Source organism: Rhea pennata, chromosome 8 (assembly GCF_028389875.1).
Source record: "Rhea pennata isolate bPtePen1 chromosome 8, bPtePen1.pri, whole genome shotgun sequence".
NCBI classification, from domain to species: domain Eukaryota; kingdom Metazoa; phylum Chordata; class Aves; order Rheiformes; family Rheidae; genus Rhea; species Rhea pennata.
In genome coordinates this window covers 19,483,358-19,506,842 of record NC_084670.1, presented here as the reverse complement: position 1 = coordinate 19,506,842, position 23,485 = coordinate 19,483,358, and the positions used below count along the sequence as shown (strand labels likewise).

Here is a 23,485-nt window from a genome sequence, read left to right as displayed (position 1 = left end):
TGTATCCTTTTACCACATTCCCACTGGTGCATGGAATTTTATTTGCTACAAAGAATGACTCGTCTTACAATTTTCAACAGGGGTGCTAGTCATGCTTTCATCTAACACAACCTTGTACAATTTCTCAAATCAATGCATTTGTAGAGATTATCTTTAAGAGATAAGTAGGGAGACCACGTTTAGTCATCAAAACATGAGCAGGGAGTCACTGAGGAAGTAGCAAGGTTAGACTCTTTGTCTCTCAGTACATTCACACAGACTACAACAAGAAAGAACTTCCTCACTGTAATCAAAACAAGGATTTCTCTTCCGTATCACCAGAACCCACTGCCTGTTGTAAAATTTTATCTGGTAGAGATTAAAAGTAGATATCTTCATTGGGAAAATGCATAAACTCATCTCAAAAAAAAGAATAACCTTCTTAGCCAAGTGATTTCCCCACATTTAATTTTCCATTACATTTCTGCATTGCTCCTCAGTGCTTATTAACAAATGGGAAACTCCAAAATTCACCTGATTATTATTCAGAAGGTGAAATGCATAATAAGTGTACAATGCTGTTACTAAGCAACCATGCAATAGCCGTTTCAAGAGAAGACTTTTGGACTGCTACAAATAAAAGAAAAAGCCACTTAATATAAAATATACAGTTTAGAGTGACAGGGGAGAAGGGTCACAAGTACAGATCATTTACTAGTGTGCTGACTTCTGTCCTAGTTGCATTCTTTAATGTGACTGTTCATTGTTTCCAGGAAGACAAAAAATATTATACAATCCTCCCTCCTAATAAAAGTCAAGCCATGTTAATCATGACTGCATTTATATTAATTAGTCATTACTCAATCTTGTCTGCATTTAGGATCACAGTAACATACATTTTCAAGGCACCATGTAATCAAGCTATAAGGCTCAAAAAACAATAGAAGCTACTATCTTCAAAGTTAATAAATATGAAATGACAAATATGCAAAATTTTATCAAAGAGAAAGCAAGAATGCATATGAACAATAAATGAAACATAAATACCCTTTTAAAATAGTGAACATCAACACAAAAAAAAACCAAACATAACTGAGAAATTAAATTTAAATCCTTGAAAAAAATGCAGGTTGACTAGAAGTTAGGATGAGGGTAGATCTGAAGATAGAGGAGTGAAGCAGCATTTCAAAGGGGATTCAGTTGACACCTGGTGCAGGGGGCAAGGGAAATCTTCACCATTTTTATCTAAATCTGTTTCTAATTCTCTGGATCCAAATACAGAACTGGACTGGTCTGTCTAGAACACTCCAAACTTATGGTATGTCTACAGCAGCAATTAAGAGTGGTTCAATAGGTTCAGATCTTTACCTAGATCTTTAAAGCCAAGAAATGATGCTAAGGACTCAGTGTACACACTGCAGAGAATTTCAGGAGGTTTTACTTCAGAGTAGCACTAGCCTGGTTCCACAGGCTAACCACCTACTAGCAAGTGCATTTCCCGCAACTCAGTCTCATTGGAAAGAAATCCAGTTTGTGTACTTTCAGACTCCTCCACAAGTGAGCCACAGCATAAGTAGGAACAAATCACCAGATTCATTTGTAAAGAGCATTCCTGACTCAGACTAAAACACTTGTGTAAACACATCCTTACTAGAACATCTGGACTGACCATGCTTCAACTGCAGTTAATTTAACAGGAGTCAATGCCTAGCTGGAACAGGAGAGAGCATGAACAACCTGCTCCTCTACCCCACTCCCTGGTCAGATCTGCACAGGTCGCCCTACACTGGGGATTTTATGCATGTATATATACACGCAGGTATGTGCGTGTGCGTGTATATATAGAAATATGTGTGTGTGTATATATGTGCATGCTTAAGAACTTAAATCAAAGCTTGCAAGTAAGAATCCGAAATAATTAAGTTCTTACTTCACCAAGTTACTCATGTCACACTGCTAAGTCCTTTAGTACTTACATGAGAGTTTAAATTTCTACTATAATTGAAAGGAGAGGAAAAAAAACCCCGGCAATGGAATCTGAATATTTTGTTCTCTGGTCATCAGTAAAAATCCCACTAACGTTAGCAGTGATACAAAATGACCATGAATCAGTAGGATCAATTATCACCCACTATTTTTAACATCAGTTAGTGATGTTGATAGACATGGTGAAGATGACAAAGCTCTCTGAAACAATACCGTGAGCTCGCTCAGAACAGAAGTCTTTTAAGAAGATGGTATAGCAATCTTGAACTGTCACTTTTTATGACCTTGTCCAAGGACAAATGAATGAACTCACAAATATACTCAGCCAAATCAGCACCACGAGGACATTGCAATTAAATTAAAAATACAGATTCTTCCTTATGCTTCCAATTTTCTTTCTATTCCAAGGAAATAAAAGCACAAAAATGCAAACAACAGATCTAAGCAACAGTGCCTCTGGTTTTAGAAGAAAACCATAGAAGTAATTGCAGACCATCAAAACTGAACTAAATCTTCCTAATAAAAGCATAGATTGGTAAAACTTTAATCCTCTCTAGAAACACAATCTAGACTTCTACCATATTCTGTTTTACAGCTATCTGGAAGCAGATTTCATATAGGACTAACCACATTCAATTTGTGCTGCTCCTGTAATCTTACCAGCTTCTCTTCCCAGAAGAAGTCAGTCTCGGGTGATCACTAGTGAGACAGCAGCTTGGACTATATTACTAATTTTTAAGAAAACAAGAACCTCAGTCATGTATCAAGAAGTTTCAAAAAGCACTCTACAAAATCAATTAAAATGACTTCTGCAGCTATGTCCCTGTAACACAAAAATTTACAGATGTGTACAAAAATTGGGTTCATGAACTCAAAACTAATTTTTATTCTGTCACCCAATACAGAAATAAGAAATGGGAGTAGCATCAACAATACTGTAGAATTTGCATAAATGCAACTCCTCAAGTATATTTGCATCTATTTATACCAAACTTCTACAAGCTCCACGCTGTATTGCAAAAGTCTGGAAGCAAAATTTTGAAGTCTATCTTCACAAATTATAAAACAATGCAATTAGAGCTGTAAGGCTCTTCAAGTTTATATGGAAAGCAATACTTTCAATAGGGTTTTGATGGCTTCACTGACTGCATATCAACACAGACTGGATGAAAACAGATAATGACAATGAACTGCATTTAGTAACATTCTATTGTCAAAAAGGCTTTTAACCAAAAAGATTAATCTTTAAAAAATTATAATGTGGAATTTGAGTTTACAAAACTGAATATCCTTGGGACAGTTAAGAATTCACATGTTTTGGCTTGCAGAAACATCACTGTAACAAAATCTGCCACATCCACATTTGGATAATAATCAATGGCCTAAATTCTCAGCTCCAATCAAAGGAAAACAGATTTGAGAAACACACACAGCAATAATTTGTGTTCCCAACTTCACATTTGAGCTTACACAGACATTAAATAACTTTTCCAAGTTTCTGCATATAACAGGTAGTTAGGTCTCAATTTGATTAGATATATGCATACATTAATATATTTAGAAAATAATCCAGTTCTACATAATAGTGTGCAGAAGGAAATCATAAAAACACTAAAATTAAGTTTTCCCAGATCAACTAGACATCTCCAGCGATCACGATGTACAACTTTTAAAAGGATATACTCAACTAGTTCAAGAACAATCCTCATCATTTCCTTTAACTGGCAATAAACAGAATCTGGCCAAATTCAGAAACAGAAGTTTAACTACACATGTAACTTGTATTACTGCCTAACATAACAGAAAGTGGAACTCCTTCTTCTAAAAGTGTCATAAGGCTTCGGATAGAACAAGAAGGGAGTCAACCTCCACAATTACTGTGCGTGCTGTGAACAGGAAGTAAACAAAACAGACCTCCTCCCACCCCGTGAAAATGACTGCCTGGTCAAAAACAACATCTGAGAATTCAATTACAAAATTTTGTGAGAGTCTATTTTTTTGACACAAACCAGAACTCAACTCCTTTCCAAATATAAAACAAGAACAAATTAAATAATCATATAATTAAACTGAACTCTTATTAGTGTACAATGTACATTGCAATATGTCTGCCTGATTCAGGTCCCTGTAATGTAGTAACAGCCAACAACCTTCATATTCATTGGGATACCATAATGTGTTATTCGAAAGCCACACAAAACTTAAGATTTTCCTTTAAATATGCTCAAAGTGAGAATACAGTTGCATTGAAAGAGAAAAAAAAAGTATGTTGCAGACAAAGAAAAGACAAGGTTTCTAAATAATTCTTCTTCTCCATAGATTTCCTCCGTTTCTTCAATGGTGTCACTTAAGCACTTTTTTCAGTATCAACAAAAATAACAAGGAATGACTTGTGACCTAAAAACAGCATTGAAACTGGATTCTCATTAGCATTTCTGGAATTACTCAACAACCATAAACTATCAATTTCAATAACTTCATACAATAGTAATATAGCAAGTGCACTGAAATTTTCTTTATAAGCTTATGTGCATCACTTGCTTTCCATCTCCCAGAATAGCTGTTGCACCCAGGAAAGTCTCATCACTAAGTTAAACAGCATGGAAAAAATATTTTTGTAAAATGCAAGGGTATACACATAAAATGAATATGAATTTCTGCCAGGACATAGACTCTAACTTGTGAAATTGTTATAAAAAAATTAAATCAAGTAGTCATCCTAGGGTTTAAGTCTCCAAAACTCAGACCTATCAACAATCTTAACAGCAAGTTAGTGGCCCACACTGAAACCAAGGCAGAAGAGAAATAGCACCATGTACCTCACTAGCTTTATCTTTCCTATTAAATTATTTTTTCTTGGTGTCCCATCCAAGTACTAATACGGAGTTGAGATTACCAAGAGACTATATTGTTTATATTTCTACTAAATAAGGATATAACAAATTTCAGTTCTAGAGCTCATTATGAAGAGATTCTCAACATCGTATTTTGCAGGTTGTATTTGATTACAAAAGGGAAAAGAAGACAAACAAAAAATATCTATCAGAGATATCAAAATCCAGCCCACAGGCCATATGCTGTCAGCATTCAAGTTCACCAGAACCACAGCCCATCCCAAGACCATCTCTCTCAGAGCTGCTGAGGAACAAGTTGCAGGACGGCTAACCTTTCTGCATGTAAAAGCTCCACTAGACCTCAGTCTCCATTGGGGCCTTACAACTCTTCACTTTTACACAGTTGTGAGCATCCACAAAAAAAAAAAAGACAGCTGAAATCAAGGTGCTATCATAGGACAAATCACTATTACTAGTTCTCTGCCAAAGAGTACCTACAAAACAATATCCAAGAGTGGCTACACGAACTGGTCTGCTGGCAGAGAAACTCAGTCATTCTCTTTTTTGCGTGCTGTCCAGACCCAGGTTGGCAGCAAGCACGAAGTGCACACATGCACTGTACAACACATGCACAGCAATATCAGTGCTTCCCAAAACTGGCATACCTATTGCACATACATAGTAAGTCCAGTCATCTGACAAAAGGTGTACTCTACGTAACACTTTCGCTTTTGATGGATACTTTGAGAAAAATCAGTGTTTTACCCAAATGTAAAGTGCTGCACAGAAAAGATTTTCCATTTTTAATCCAATATGAAAGTAATAATGTGGCCTTTCATCTTGCTAGCTGTGGGAAATGAACAGTAAAATACAATTAAACAAAATGGCACTTGTTCATACTATTCAAGGAAAAGATCTGGATAGATCTGTGCGAATAAAACAAGTTTCCATTTTTAAACAGAAAATTGAAATGAAAGCAACACTGGGATGTGAACTGGGATGTGAATGGAGCATGCTTCAAGCTTTCCTTTACCTCCTGAAGTTCTTCTACGCCAGCTTTGGAAAAGTGGCAAGTATTTATTTCCTTCCTTTTAAGGAAAAAAATCCTTCAGTAAAAGAATGTGGTATAACCTTAGCAACTAGTTCAAAAGAAGCTGATAAAGAAATCAAGCACGAAACGTAAAAGAACAGCCTGGACAAAGAAAATCCACCCCCCAGCTGTAATCCTCACTACTGTGTTTGAGAAAGGATTCTTCAGCTCCGTATCTGATGACAATCTAGTTTGCCAATGATGAGAAGATGGAGGACACCAAAGGAGAGAGGCTGCTATCAGCTGAAGTCTGACACAGGCTCAGTAGCAGCTTCAGTTGGGTCCCCAAAGTAATGCAAGACAGCAAGGATTATCGTAACTGCCAATTTTTTAGGACTTGCTTATTTTAAATCATGTTCTCCAAGCACTATGTGGCTTTTGGTAAAAGTCAATCCAATTTCATTCTGAAGAATGTGTTTCTGTGCCAGTTCATTGCTGCTACTCTCCTTATATGATGCTGAGGAGAAATTCCTATGGGATCTAAAAGGTATTTCACTTGGCAGCAACAGAAAGTAAACTAGAGATAAGACAAAGGATGGCTGGGTTAGAGTCTCACCCAAATGGACAAGACCAGCTATGCAAAGGGTGCACTTTAAAGGACAGGGAGACCCGCTGCTTTCTGAAGTTCTACTCAATGATTTTAATTACATTTTTCAAACACAATGTAGTGTAGCTCTTGCCAGTTCAACACGAGAAATTAATTAGTAGCAGAGGCTTGAAACTGGTCGAACACACACACACACACACACAAACACAAAAGCAGATTTGGATAATGTGAGAAGTTTGCTACAAACAATCTGATAGTCAGCAGAAAAGCATTAGTAGGGCTTTTTTGTTTAGTTTTTAAATCTTAAAATTCCACTGAACATACCTTTCTTGTTCAGGATTTGAAGGAGAGGAAGGGGAAGGTGTGTGTGCGTGTGTGGTGGTGGTGGGGGGTGGTGGTAGGGAACAAGCAAGCAAGTTGATACCCAAAGATAATTTTCTCTGCTTTAGAATAGCAGAGAAAAGCTTGTCTGTCAGGAAAAGAATCAATTCATTCTGTAAATAAAAAATGGTCTTTAACCATGAAATTGCATACTTGTCCATAATATGATGCAGTGATTCTGGATCATATTAACTGTCAAGATTCTTGTAAAACAAAGAAAGAAAGAAAGAAAGAAAGAAAGAAAGAAAGAAAGAAAGAAAAAACTTACCTCAGTTGTTTTGCATAGTTTTGCTCAATCTCTATCCTTTCTTTCACAAATTTTGCATATTTCTCCAAGAAGTCAATGCCCCACTGCGTATGCTTGTCTAGGTTATCAAACTGATCCTTAAAAATAAAATGAAATAAAAATATCCATTATTAGCTAAGAGTAACACCGTCATCAGAAATAACATAAAATTTACCTATGAGTTGTACTTTGAGGGAATGGTTGCTGCTGGAGTAGAAGTTAAGTCAGTCTTACGTATACATGCCAGTTACGTATCAGAACAGTAAATTGTATGTGCAGGCACAGGGCAAGCTCCTTTTCTAAAAAGAGCTTTCAGTATTTGCATTTTAAGTTGTGTATAGCCCTTGTCTGATCACCTTCACAATGAAAATATTATGCCTTTTTTCACCTAAAAATCCTTTCATTCACAAATGGATGTTTTCCAAGGTAACAAAGATATGATCAGAGACTAGTACTAGATAACTAAAAAACTGTTCAACACAGAAGATGTTTTGCAGTTTTAAAACACAAAACATAACTTCGCTGGATGCAAAATTCAACTCTTAAGACTTCGTACTGAAAGAAAAATAATGTAAATTATAACTGCATGACTAAATTGGGTGTAGTCTGCAATTTAAAAACCTTTATTAAAATAAATCTATGCAGACAATCATTTCATGATCAGGTCTAGAAAGAGATTTCAAAGAGAGCAAACCTATCTCAATCATTACGAACATTACAGCAAAACCAAGACACAAAACAAATCAAAGATAAGTCAAAATAAAATAGTCTTCAAAAAAAAAAGGTTTTAAGATTTTTAAATAAATTATAACATCTTCGAAACTGAATTTTCATTGTATTCTGTACTGCTCAATAAGCAGAGGATACTCTAATCAGGATAAGTTGAAAATTCCAAAAGTGAGTGGCAATATAGGAGTTAGGGAATTAGGCAGGAATGAATAATAGCACAGTAAGTGAGCACAGCACAATCTAGCAAAAATTTTTAACCTAAAAAAAATCTGCCACAGTGAAAAAAATTAAAGATTTTCAGTTTCAATCAGCATTTACCATAAATTTTCCTTAAAAGTTACCCAGTAATCCAAAAATACAAGCAAGTGCAACATCAAATACAAAGTTTATGTCCTGTGTATGGTGAATCCAAAAACACTTCCAGAAAATACAAGCCCAAAAATTTAAAAATTCTGTCAATGGAGAAAGAAAAAAAAAATTCTCACAGAACCAGTTTAAGGTCAAAGCTTATTTAATTTACATAAAAAATAGTTTGGAGTGTGGGGTGTTTTGGAAAGCTGTGTCTTGCAAATTCAGTAACATACCTGAACCTAATATATTAGCAAACCTTTAGTATTAACAACTCAAGCCTTCCCATTTCAACACGCAAGAGGCTGACCTGAAGATAAATCAAAGAACACCATAGCTGCAGGGGTCAAGACTCAAAAAAAATATATTCACTAAGAGAATGCTGGGAAGACAATAAAAATATATACTACTTATGAGAATAAAAGTAAATAAATAAATAAAAGCCACGAATTTATATATATATTCTTTATATGTATATATAAAGAATAAATCGGAACTAAAGTTTCTCTCAGATCTTGTCTAGGCTGCTGCTCTTAGTATTCTGTATGATGGACAAACCCTGGCTATTAGTACCTTGAATCCAGTGGCAGCCAAGTACCACCAACCAAAAGCATCTGTCCTGTCCCACCACTAGCCAACTTGCTCTTGCCTCTCTATTACTCTCTTCAACAAGAAAGAACTGCTTTCCCTGATCTGTTTCACCGCAGAAGGGGGAGCGATGACAAGATTTTAGCATGTTTGGGAAACTACAGCCTGTATTACACACTGTTTTGACACACCCAATTTATACAAACTGGAGATTTCCACTCCAAATTCCTTTTGTCAGATAAAGTCAGATTCCTGTCATTGTTTTCAGAAGAGTTGCGTAGGTGTTGTTTGTCTGTGGGAAGAGGGAGGTTATCTTGCTTTTAGCGCTGAACCACTGCTGCATACATGTATAAGAATACAACGTTCTCAAGAAGCTTTGCTTTTTCATATTCTGCTCTTGGTTTTCTAATTTCTTTGACAGCATTAGCCTGATAGCCAAAAGAACTTTCAAAAAGGTGCTTTTGGCTTGGAGCCAACAGCCAATGCCATTAAAAAAGAAAGACTTCCTTCAGTGAACAAAGCCTTTGCTGTCCTATTTAGGCTCTTTAGTTCACAGTGCTCTGATTCGCTGCTAAGGTTTCACTAACACTTTGGAACACCAAATTACTGATGTTGCAGAATGTATAACAGAGAGGATGGCTTTCCAAATATTCTTCCTTTTCAAATCAGCAAACAAACAAACAAAAAAGAACGTTACTGGTCAAAATTAATTCTCTGCTACCAATATTAAGCCAGAAGGGAAAAAAAAGTGGGTACAACTGACATGTTACTCTCCCCCTGCCCTTTATCAGAAGAATTTCATCACTAACTAGCTCCTGAAATCTTTCCTCAACTTTTCCTTCATCTGTTTCTAGAAGCTGTAGGCTCTGAGTAAAGACAGCTTTGTATGATTATCCCACAGGCCTTCAAGGAAAGAAAAAGAGGAATATAGAATATAAACAGAATCATGTGAATAGAGTAAAAGAGAAAAACTCCTGCAAGACAGAGCTCAAAAATTAAAGCAAACTCATCTAACTATCCTCACCACTCTGAGGCTCTCTACATTAGTTCCCCATTTTACAGCTGGTGATGCAGAAGAAAGAGTTGAAAGCAATGTGCCAGAGTACTCACATCACACGATCTATGAAGATCTATGAAAAGACCAGAAGGCTGGCCTTCTGGGGCTCAGCACAGCTTCTCCACCATTACTGATGTCTATGGAATTACTCATGTGCATTAGTGATCTGTTAGATTAGAACTGGAAATCCTAATTTAGTGAGCCACTAGTCCACCCTTACAGGAATTTAAAAAAAAAGGGACATGAGGAAGAGTGGTAACATTTCTCACTCTTCTGAAGATGCAGATAGTTTCACAAAGTCAGTTTATTCTCTTCACTGACTTTCTTGCTCAGCAATTACATATATATATATATATATATATATATATGTATCTTAGAATAATGTATGTATGTATATCTCTTAGAATATGTATGTATATCTCTTAGAATGATGTGTATGTATATCTGTGTGTATACACATTTGTGTGCATATATGTGTGCATGTGTGTGTGTGTATATATGCTAAAATGATACATACAATATGAAACATATAAAAATAATACTTCCAGGAACTATCAAAGCATCTTTTGAAGGTTGGCTTATGAATAACTAAAGCTAACTGCCGGGAAAAGGGAAAAAAAAAAGAAAAAGAAAAAAGAAAAGAAAAGGGGGGACCTACAGATGATTTGTAGATAATAATGTGTTTGAAATAAAAAAGTTATATTAAACTTCCACATAAACACTGATTTCTTGGTTTAAATTGAACACACTGTCTGTGTCTGCTCAGTTCTCTATGTACCAAGTATGCACCGCAGAACAGAGTTCGCAAACAATTAACAGGTAAAGAAAATATGTTAAGTGAATATATCTGTTTCACAATTTTTCCAATTCCAGGTAGCAAAAAACTATGGAAGGGACCGCCAGGTCACACAAATCCCCTTATGCTGTTCAGCAAGATAAAGGAAAGTAAAGCGGTAGACAGAAAAGAACCATAATAGGGATCCCTTCAAAGGGAAAATCTGGCTATTGACATTATCTTTTCAAAAGTAAATCACAAATTTACTCACAATCCTTTCAGCTTCTCTCAAGAAGCATCCATGTTTAAACTTTGGGCTTCAACCTAGCAAAAAACTTTCTTTTTGTCAAGGAACTCTACCAGAAAATTTTTCACACTACTACCAAGGAAACTCAAGTTATGCATTGAGATACAAGCCAAACAGTATCTTGAATGAAAAAAAAGGTCAAAAAAAGGGCAATATAGTATAGACGAGAATATGAACTGAACAGTTGCAATAACATTTAAGCCTGGAACTTTCAAATGAAAAAAAAAAATATCTATTTATAAATATGACCAGCGCCTTTGTAGAAAATGTGAAATTTGCATTAACTAATAAAGGCAACAAAGAAAAGTAAATCCTACAACATCTGGCTACCTACTACCTTGAGAGCAAAGTATCTTCTCAACAACCTTCCAAGGCAAATAAGCACTGCTGTTTGTCCAGTAATTCCCAAACTTAAAAAGGCAGCTGAGCAGACAAGTTCTGTAAGAAGCTTAATTAAAAATACATCTGCCACTATTACTACTGATTACTACATTACTACTTACTGATTGTCTGCTAATGGATAGTGGCCCTAGTGGAAACTGCCTAGCAAAAGCAGGAAAGCAGTTCACAGCCTCTGCATCATAAACAACTCTGACACTTCATAAAATCTTTATAATAAGTCAGTATAGACTATTCCATAAGGAGCACTACTTCCCTAAATTGTACTTCAAGATTATTTACTGGAACCATAGATGAAGATTTTGAATACTTCACTCATGCCGTTCTAAACTTTCTAGTTTGCTGGGGATAAAAGGAAGTCTTACAACAATAGGGGCTGAAGCATCAAAACAAGTAGCTGAATTGAATCAATTCTGCAAAGATGAAACAGCATTTCCCAGGTTAAACTCAAAATGTTCTTTCCCTCCATTACTGACAACTGCTTCCCCCTCCCCCCCCCCCCCCCAGACAAGCCTCAAGAGCCAATAAAGAAGAAAATCTGAAGGGTCTCTTCAAAGTAATGAGTATGGAAGGAATTTTATAGCATAAACAGCAAACTCTTCCTCTTCCTAAAGCTATCTTGCAGCTAGTCCAATCATTTTTTTGTGTGTGGTAGTTTTAAAAATCTTGACTTGCCTTACGTATTTTATTTAAGCAGTTATTTGCTCCCTAGCCTTCTTTAGCTTTGGGAAGCATTTCTACTTGTATTAGAAACTAGGACTATAATGCAGTGATACCAAATTCTGTAATTTTTTTTGTTTGTTTTACTGAATGTTTCTCTTACAAGAAGCTCTAGTTTACTGCATAAATATCAAATTGCTGATTATTTTCCACTTCACTGACCTCGACTTTGATGATGATCTTCAGACAAAGCCGAGTACAAAGCCTACTTTTAACCAGACGTGAAGAGATGGGAGGAATTTAAGCTTGCATTCACAGTACTCTGTTGCTATACAGTTCATCAATTCCAAGATTAATGGTCTTTCATCTGGCTTGCTGCCTACACCAAAACATCATGTTCTTTTCTCCTCCCTTTTTTTAGTATATCAAGCCTGTATCAACTTATTTTATCTGCAAGCTTTACTTAAAAAGCTCCATGGGCTAAAAATCCCACCACACTGTTTACCATCAATTAATTTCACTTCCCCTCTCTATTTCAGTCACATTAATTTATCTTTCATTTCTAATCTACTAGATTACTTTTTCTTCTTTTTTTTTTTTTGCGCAAGATTGCTATCTTTAAACAAATACTTCTTTAAAAAGGTATTCAAGTAACCTCTTGAAGTGGTCTTGGAAGCTGTATCTTCATTAAGCAAACAGACTTAACTTCTCCCTCAAAATTCTCCCCACAAAGCCATAATTTCTGGACTATTAATCCTGTAACTTCTTGTAATTTGTCTCCTTGTAATTTCTCTGATTTTGGACTTACTATACCAAAAATAGTCTCTAATGTCACATCTATAGTCAAAAGCAACCTTTTTGTGCTCCTATTAATTCCTCACTATTACACACAACATTACTACAGGAAGTCTTCCTCAATTACTATTCACAATTACTCTCTTTTTTTTCCAACTGGAATATTGCTTCTACCCTTGAAAGAATGACTTGTATTCTTTACTCTTGGATGTAGGACCTTGCACCCCATCGCCAGAACATGACCTGTTTGACTGAATCAGTCTTACAGAGGCTGACCCACCTACTGCTGTTGTTATTTACTTGTGCAGTAAGTATTATTGGCTGCAAAAGCTACCAGTAACTTTATCACATCCTTGACTAGGAAAAAAAAAAAAAAAACCCAAAACAACAACAAAAAAAGCATTTAATCACATCTACATCCCTGTTGTATTTTACACTGAAAATCTAATACAGCAATTCCCAACTTACGTTTCTATTAACTAGTTTTTAAGCATTTATCAATCACAAGAACTGTCTTGCAAAAGTTTAAGCATCCTATCTTTATTATATCAGTTAAACATGCAACATTTAAATTATCTAACAAAACATTTCATTCAAAATCATGACAACTGGCACTGATTATGCTACTACCATTCTACTCTTCTGACTAAACGTGTATCAGTATTTCCATAATTTTATGTGACCAATTATTCTGTAGCTACCCAAGTGATCTTATTTGTCATTTGAAGTACTGGCATGAAGTTAGTTTATTCCCCAGTTCTTTGTTTTCCAGGCTGCCTGGCTTGCCAGTTTAAACTTTCAACTCAATGAGCGGGAGATTAGAAGTTGAACTTCACATCTTGCTCTCCAAATTCCTAACACTGCACCGTTCCAGATAAGGAAATATTCACTACTATGCTCCAATAGCACCCATGGAAGAGAGCGTTTCAGAGCATGGAGCAACTTCAATCAGGGGGTTGTCAGGAAAATAAGTATTTGGCACAAAAAAAAAAAAGAAAAAAAGAAAAAAAGAAAAAAAAAAAAAGCCCAGTGCAGTTGCTGGTAGAAATACTGTCTTTTACATCATCTTCGGCAAAGTAACAAATTATTTAGCCACACAAATGCAAGTCCACAGAAATCCAACTGAGAAAATAGGGCTGATGATTTAACTCAATATCGATTATGACAGGTCTTGTTTATTCAATCCAACCTGTGAGGGTTTCTCAAATGAATCTGAACTATGCATAAATTTAAATGTTCAGTTATATAATGTCCTTCCTCCCTTCATCTGCAGTATACTGCAGAAGACACAAACTCCCAATTATATTCAAATTGTTAAATAAAAATTTTAAGTTACAGTACATTACAAAGTCACCACTTCACATATTAGCTTATAATTTTATCAAACTTCTCCTGAAATATCTGAAGTGTTTGTATGAAACTTTATGCACTTCTTTTAATTATTTATTAACAGGAAAGACACTTAAGGTCAAACAATTCAATGTATTTTATGTAAAATGAGATGACTCAAGGTCAAATTTTTTATAACTTGTAGTATTTGTGCAAAGCACTGCTTAATCTGCTACTTTAACAGGCAGATTTTAAAATGGAAATCATCACTGGACATTAATATATTAATAACAAGTTACCAATATAGTACAGTGTACCTCTTCCTGCTTGTCTTCAGGACAAAACAGACAGGATTGTATTTTCATTACAGTATTTTACACTAATCTACTTCTAATAATATATTCCAGTTTTTCTGATCTTTGGAATTTCTTCCACGGTGTTATTCTGTTTTTTTTCTTCTCCTTAATCTCTATCTATATGCATTCCTGCTTCCTTTTCTATCCCCATATAATAGCTCTTCTATTCAACTGTCTGAATTGATTATCACTTTTCTCTCTTCCTGCCTGCTTGTTTTTATAATTACTAATTTGGTCTTCTGGTCTTTCTTTTTTCTTGTGACTGCAGCTAAACAGTAGTTTATTTTTTTAAAACATCTTGTTAGTTTTAAATGTAAAAGCTAACAAAGAGCTGTTTCTATAGGGAGGACAAACCAGAGACATTGTCTGGCTTTTCTGCTTTCTAAGAGTTCTGGATCGCAGCTTACAAATAGATTAACCTGCAAATTACACCTCATTCCTCTCTGAAAACTATGTATTAGAGTTAAAAGAATAGAAGATATGTGCCTGTGAACAAATTTAGAAATTAAACATTTTTATAGACAAGATTAACATCAATGAGAAGGAACAGAACAGCAATATCGAATGTCATAGCTACACCAGAAGAAAGAGACGCTCAGATGCAAGATGAACAAAAAGTTACACGTGTGTATGCATACTTTTTATTTTAATATATAATTAAAACATGAAGTACTATTTAGCTTAATATAGACTATACAGGAGAGAAGAAAAAAAAACAGTCTTTTGGATACTAAAGAGGAAAAATAATTCTTAAAAAGAACTAAAAAAAGTTAGTTGACTTACAGGACACACAGCTGTTTTGCCTGCAAAACCCAGGCAAGTGTATTAATAGTAATCCTTTCTTTGCAGCTTCAAAATACTTAAGTGAGAAAGGCCATTATAAATGCAGACCTGAAGTGCTGAATATGCAAAAGGAAAACAATGGCCATGAAAAATCTACTTCTAGCTGTATGAAAGACTACTTTCCTCTATGGCATAAGAAAATGAAATAGTTGACATTGTGAACAAAATACATAAAATTCACCTGCCCATTAAACTATAGTATGTATCTAAGAAAGCAATATCAACGTTAACTTCAATTTAAAGGTCAGTTTCTACATTTTATAATTATAAAAATGTCTGCATGATGTCCACAAATAACTTAAAAGCAGCAGTAAACTGCGGGAGACCTAGCTACCCCCTAACACAAGGTATATTGCAAAGCAAGATTCTGAAGACACTAAAAATGGAATACCACAGTTTAGGAAAGGAAGTACAATGTCTGTGCTTTCCCTTTTAAAGATGGGCTGAGACTAGCAAAAAATGAACTGCACTGGAAACTTTTTATGGAAAATTGGGTCTAGCAGGAAGAGCTATCTTGTTTGGCAGCCAGCAACTTAACAGGTGTGACAGACACACTTGCTTTCCAGGAAGGGAGAAGAATATACCATGGAGAGAAGAGGAGTAGGAAAAATCATATTGTAGTTGCTTTTGGAACGAGCAGCCTGAACTGCAACAGAACTTCAGCACTGTATTTGGAGATTAATAGGGAAGCCAAAAAACAAGCAAGGAAATAAACACAGCACCAAATCTCCTGCATGCCTAAACTACAAAAGGCTGTTTATATTTGGGAAATAGGAACACTTAACACTTACTTCACAGTACATAAGTTAGGATGACCCAAGGAGTCACCAAAGCACTTCCCTGGAAGTTTGAACTAACAGAGGGCAGGAAGCAAGACATCAGTTTCAAAAGCAGGTAACTGTTGAATTAGCTCAGACTTCTTGGCGAAATACCACCTTGAGGACACCATTTGACATTAGAGACTACAGCTGTGCACAGTTCATCAATGCCACTGACTTTATTGGTTGCACTAAGTATTACTGTATTCTAATAGCATTCATTTTCTGCCAGCATAGCAAAATTAACTGAACCAATTCTCAGCAGGGACAGCTAAATACCAGTTAGTTAAAAGATGAGAGAAATATGCTGTGCCACATAGGGGCCACTACATTTCCTGGTTCTCCAGTTTATAAATCTGTTCCAAAATCCTTCAATTAATGGACAGTTGCCAATATGAACAAAATTTGTTTATTTATCTCAAGATATTAGACTGTAAACTTAAGGCAACTCAATTCTGTCACTTCCCAAAATTAAGCTGTGGACCTGTGTCCCATTTGTCTCATGGGATCCCTACTCTCCTGGTCACAGCAGCTCACATCTGCTTCACTGCAGCGAGATTGTTCAAGTCCTTACAGCACAACCTCCTCCACTAACACAGCACCTAGAAGATAGAAAACAGCAAAAAGCCAACACTCTTCTTCACTGCTACCCATCACAGCCTCTTCCTATCTTGCTTCATGTTTTGTTAACCAACAACCAAAGTGGGTATACATCAGCTTGAATGTACCATGTTTACCTACCAATTAGAAAGGAGGTAGGATATTCTATCCTAAGTAAACTGAATGGACTTCCCTACCATCATCACTTGAGAAATACATAAACACACATATAAATATATAAAAGCAGGTATCACTAACCATATAGCCCTGCTTATCATATCACATTAGCACAAAACTTGTACAGAAAATGATTATGCAATATTTAAAAGTACACACTAAATATGTACCAGGAAATCCTGCTTTGAAAAATGGACCAGAATCTACTCATTTACCTTCCAAATAGCCTCTCATGTCATTAATCTTTTAATCTGGAGAAAATCTCATGTGGATCAATAAGTACTGAATGGAAACATAACATGCCTGCAAAATAAATTCAAAATTTAATGACCTTGCTATTACCACAACAAACAATCCCCGCGATGAGGTTATCAAAACCCCTGGCTCTTGCACACATGCACACACACACTTCACAAAATACTGCGTATCTTATTCAATATATCAAGCACCCTCACATAAAACTGCAGGGGTAAAACTAACAAGCCACTATCCACCAGAACACAACTTACAAAGAAGAGAAAATACCTACTCAAAAATAACACCATATTTCATAGGAAAAAAAACTCATCTCTGATGTTTCCATTCTATTCTTTCGAGGAGATCTATGAAAGCCCCTTCAAATGGTAAAGTAAAAATGAATCCCATTAAGCCACTGGTTTTATTGCTCCCCTGTGTGAAGAGGTACCAGGTTTTCTGTGCAATAAATCATCCCTCTTTTTTCTACAGAACATTGTTTCTGAGCATTTCTTCTCTTGCTGTTGCCACCATTTCTTCTTTACGGGTATCAGCTGCTTTTTATTTCAGATGGTTCCATGAATAATGCAGCTAAAAACTGGAGCAATTGTTTCTGACTTCTGTTTAGACTTGAAGAACATTACCTTCTATTTCAGACCTGAAAAAAGGGTTGTGTGCTCAAAAGCCTGTTTTGCTGAAAACTGTCTAATCTAACAAAATATTTTCTATCTCAACACTAAGCTTGCCTCACTGATATGCTTTCAGGTCATAACATCCAAAGCACTACTACTAGAAATTCAGAGGCACAGCTTGATCTCTATTCCAGCCCCCACTACTGAACACTGAAGACCTCCATTCTCATTTATGTCTTTACTACTGAAGTACCCAACACATCATGGGAGCAAGAACAGGCATGTCTATATAAGCAGAATTATTGAGAGGTTTCACTTTCCCACTGTGACTATTGGGAAAAAAAAAAAAAAAAAAAAAAAAGTGAGATTTCATGAGAAGGAAAAAAAATGATGTAGTCAAGGATAAATACACAAATCTCTTTTGTTTATATACCATTAAAGTGAGTTTATCCACTATCATTTACCACATAACCAGTAAAACTATATGCTGCAAAAAACAAACCATCATCCAGTATAAGCAGATTGACCCAACATTCAGGTAAACAGCATTACAGTACAAGCTACTATAAAGAAGACTGATCAACTAATTCAATATACAATTCAGAGCCAGTATAAAGATGGGGCAGTACAGCTGTTTTAAGTAAAGATTTGAATGCTGAATCTTCTGACTGAGAACTAGCTCACTTTCAGATAAGGTCTGCTCATTTGAATTTCTTGTGAAAACAGTCTTTTCTTAATCAAAAAAATTTTAGGGATAACAAAAAGGCAAAAACTATTTGAAGTTTTTATCTAGTACTAAACTGAATTTTTTACTTTTAAAAAAAACTTAACTTCTGATAAATTAAAATATTAACCAGGGTGGATGGGGGTTGAGGGGTTTTTTGCATATATTCTTTATGGAGATTTTTAAAATACTAGAGTTTTGTTTGCATTTGATCTAAAGAACTTACTTCTGAAATAGTAGTTCACCACATACTTCTACTTTGAGCTTAATTCTCATATAAACAAGTATCAGATAATTTTCAAATAGTGCTGGCCAAGAAAACAGCAATTCACAAATCAAACAAATATGCTTTCAACCATTACTGGATTAAAATAGTTATCATTTTAAGAAGTAGAGAGACAGCAGTATACATGCCTTGTACATACAAGGGACATAACTAGGTCTAGTTCCCTGAACAGTGAGGAATTGTACTGTCACTAAGCACAAATGCAAGTATTTTTTGAGTCTTCTGGGAGCTGCTGAACAGAAATTGAAGCAAGTTTTAATCCTAGTTAAATCACTTGCAAAAGGAGCCAGGTGGACTTTAACCACAGATTGGTTAAGTGATTTGATTCATCCCAGTAAGAATGCATTACTGTTTGCACAATGCTTAGAGATGCTGCTGCTCATTGTAAGAGAGAATGTCTCTTGACAAAATCCTGTCTTTAAAGCAGGACTGGAAAAACACCAAGTATATAGGGCTACACATCAATGAAGCAGGAGAATATCGAATTTGCTACATGATCAACATCCAGGCTAGGTCTCAGGTGAAGGAGGGGTTCTACAGAAAAACAACATAATACTTTGATAGAAGCTATTCTGCAGAAAATCTGTAAGAAAAATATCTGGCTTGAAAAACATTGCTGCAACATTTTTGTTTTTGAAAAATTATATAAAGCATTATTTTGTTCTTCAGCTCTAAAATATTATTACTACATGGTTTACTTTCAATTTACGAAGTGAATATTTTTGCATACAACTAAGCAATCCATTGGTAAAACTATTCAAAACTTAAAACTAAAAATTTTGAAATGCTCCTTTAAAAAAATTGTAACTATTTCCAGAATGTTACTAAAAACACATCCACAGAAGGAGGCTGAATGAGCAAGCAGTCCTGACACTTTACAGCTCTTGCATATTTTATTTTGCAATCTACTTTTGCAAGCTGAAGGATCCATTTTCTGAAAACATGTAGAAACAGGAAAGAGATCTTACCTACTGTTAGCTTGTTCAGCGAAGGGTTAACTGTGAAGTTCCTACTGTACTTGTCCAGCATAGTATCTAACCAGTAGAGTATGTACTACTTTTTTCCTCTCCACTAATTAAAGACATGAACTTAAAACAGTGTCCTCAAGAAAAGGAGGGAGTAGTACAGATGATACAAAGGCAAATGGTTTTCTAAGAGAAGACAGTAATTACCTTGGAAGTAAAATGATAAGGTGGTAAGTAAGAAGAAACAACAAGGGCAAGGTAAAAGTTCTGCAAACGGATTATTACTGTGGAATGTCCAGGTGCTCTGAATAACAAATTTAGAAGAGAACAAGCTCCACCAACTTTGCTGCTCATTCCATGGCTGTGAACTTGTATCCACTGCTCTGCAGGACACAGTCATTACATTTCAAGTTACTGGCCTCCATTCCTCCTCCATAACAATGAGAAGTAGTACACAGTAAGGCTCTTCAAAAAGATAAGAGCCAGCAATGCATCACCAAAAGAAATAAGCCTCTTAGGATAGAACAAAACTGCTTTTTGAGTTGAAAAAAGATAAACAATTAGAGAGAACATCAACTGAAATACTGTGTAGTATTTTCATAAAGATTAAGTAAAGTTTATTACTGAGGCACCTCAATCATCTTCAGGACAAAAAAAAATGAAACCTGGTGGGAGTGGGGTTGTATTTAGAAAACACTAATAAGGAGAAAACGTGGCCAAATGGGGAATTTATAATTTAATTTTCGCAATTTTTATTGTACATACAATCACGATTCATTCAATCATATAAAAATAATCAATGCAGAAAGTATCTACCTTTTTGCAGGAGTTAAAACAAATCCTTTAAAATTACCGGAGCAACAAACACTGCAACTGAATTTAGATATTTTGACACCTGTAACTAGAAGATAGTGATGAACATTTCCTTTCATCTATCTGCACATTGACCTAGCACCAACATTCTGCAATATAAGCTTGCTAAAACAGACAAATGAATCAGCCTGATTAGTCAGATTTATTCCAATGCTCTTTTTAAGTAGATGAGCCTTAAAGTGGACATTTGCTTCCAAAAAGTAAAGAGGATGTAGAAGTTCACAGAACTTGCTAATTAAAGCCAAAATTAACACTGAGACTTAAAAATTCTTTTTATGCGATGCCAGTTTTGTAAATTAACTCTATATTAGTTTCATAAAACAACAATACAACTCAGGCCAGACTAGTTTCTTCACAGCCTGCATGTTACTGTAGAAATGCTTATCTTCACACAATGCTCTAGACTCAATAATTTAGAAAGTTCTTTAAAAATAAATCTAAAACATTTGCAGTTTTAACTCTCAATATCATTAATATGCAGGCTAAGGTTAAATTGTTAAGACTTTTTTGCAATTTTTTGAACGTTAACTATTACATCAATGCTTTTTAGGTAATAATTTTTCATTTTTTGAATTTTCCTAACATTCTTGTTTATCACTAAGAGCATTAGCAAATGATACAAATTAAGTTCTTTCAACTAGCTGGGGAATGTGGAGGGTAGAGAGAGAGAGAGAAGGAGGGAGGGTACAGGGTATATAGTATCAACTTCCCCATCATCCAAATATCACTTCCTTGTATTTACTTGCCAGCTACATAAGTGCCAAGGACAATTCTGGGGCTATTATTTTTATCTCATGTAAAAACCACAAAGTGTTTAACCAGTAGTGTGCACAAATCCCACCCAAAAGAGTCAAGTTTTTTGTGTTTCTCATTTAAAGGTGTATATTTAAGCTGTATTTCAGTGGATAAGTAGACAGAAATTAATTGTTTGGTATAGGTTGTATCATACTGTCTATTTTTCTGACAGGACAGACCTAGTATGAAAATAACTACACAGAACCCTACTACAACCAGCAGCAGAACTGCCTTCACAGTTTCAACAGGTATAGAGCAAGGTGTATCTCTTATAATCCAAGCTTTCCTCCCTGATCTTTATTAAAGGTACAGGTTCTTAAGAATATTAAACTCAAGTCAGTAACTCCTTAAACAAAATACCTTTCAAGGCACCTTCTAAACAGTGATTTGGAGTAAATAATGAACTTAAAATCTATAGCACAGGAACAAAACAAACACATCCTGGTGTTAACGGTACCATATTATATGACTACCCATAGTACAAAACAGCATTTTAAAGCACTTCCCCTTTCAGATGCGATTAAAATAGCCAGTAAACCTACAAAATTTTCCACCAAAATAATAAATGCTGGATCTTAAGATAAATATGATTTCTTTAAACACAGGCACAGAGATGCACATAGAATCTCCTCACTGATTAGAGCTCTCCCAAGTCTTTTCAGCTATTCCCACAGTTACCATGTATTTATACTGTAATACATTGAATACAACTGAAATATAAGGTATTTCCTAGTCCTATTATTAGCTCTCATCAGATAGATTTAAGATGAGCAGGTACATACCTTACCTTTTTGCTCCTGGAGTTCAAACAGTACAACTATACTGTGAAGTCTGTCAACAAATATTTGCACCTTTAAATAACCTGACAAAGCAGGACACCCATATCAACTCTTCAATTTTATTGAACTGAATCATTCATCTTCTATTGTTTATGAAAGACAGGCTGAAAACAGTAATAGAATTAATCTCAGTTCCAAGCACACTCACTTCCCAACAAACGGAAGCAGACACTGTTCAACACCTCAGAAGATCGGAGACAGGTTACTGGGGTAACTGGGGACTGGTTAGGTAAACAGCTAACAGAATTGGAAGGCCAGTCTGATAACTCATTTACCATATGCTTTGTTTTTGTCAACTGAATAGACTAGTGGATTTAACTGAAGAGTTCTATTCTAACGTGAGGAAATTTCCATTTCAGTATCTCCTGTGAATATTTTACTGTTCAAAAAACATTATATAGAAGCCACATCTTTTCCCCTTAGTTTTTTCTAAACAGGCGCATTTTTTAAACATGATCTTAAAACCAAATCCATATTCTTAACAGGAGTTAACGTGGAGGTAAACTAGGACCTTCTAACCTTCTGTTTTTCTATTTCGGATAACACCTTGCAAAAACAAACAAACAAAACTACACTGACTGTTTTAAAGCAAGATTTAAAGCAACACGAAACGTAACTGAATAAAGAATTTAAATTAAGAACAGATGTCAGTATTGGCATGTTCAAAACCGTGGAATTTTTCAAAGTTTTGTGACTCAGATAATTAACATTAAAATGTAACATGATTCTGCTGCATTCATTTATCTTAAGAGTTTTAAAAATATGAGCCTAGAAAACACACAATAAAATCCTCTTATACCTCATTACCACAGACTTCAGGATCATAACCCGTACTACAAGAAAAATATTAAAATTATTCATAAAACAATTGTATCCAGCAGAAAAATATTTTCTTTGCAAGCTCAAATAAATATTCATAGTATTCTCCTTCCAGGTTAACAAGATGTTTTTCCTTCCCAGAAATCTAGAATTAAGGGAAATTATCAGCGATGTAATTAAACTATAAGCATATGCAGTTCCATTAGAAAACTTACACCTTTAAAAGGGGGGGAAAAAAAACCAAAAAAAACCCCCACCCAACAGCCCATTTAGACCCTGAATTTGCATATACAAAAGCTGAGTACAAATTTCAGGGCACAAGCAAACAAACAAAAATCTAAATTGTCATAGCTACATTACCCATTTTCTTTCCAAAAGCCTAAACTCAAAACAGCTCAGTTTCATATCGTTTCCATAATCCAGAGCAGTGGCTG

General features: G+C 35.3%; 1 protein-coding gene across 3 annotated transcripts in view; it reads right to left on the bottom strand.

Annotated features, from left to right (window-relative positions):
* The window catches only part of FNBP1L (formin binding protein 1 like), a 62,173-nt gene that overhangs the window by 24,418 nt on the left and 14,270 nt on the right, over positions 1–23,485 (bottom strand). For all 3 annotated transcript variants that reach the window (XM_062581076.1, XM_062581077.1, XM_062581075.1), the window contains exon 2: positions 7,086–7,201. In XM_062581076.1, coding sequence (XP_062437060.1) covers positions 7,086–7,201 — 116 coding nt within the window. The remainder of the gene's footprint in view (positions 1–7,085; positions 7,202–23,485) is intronic.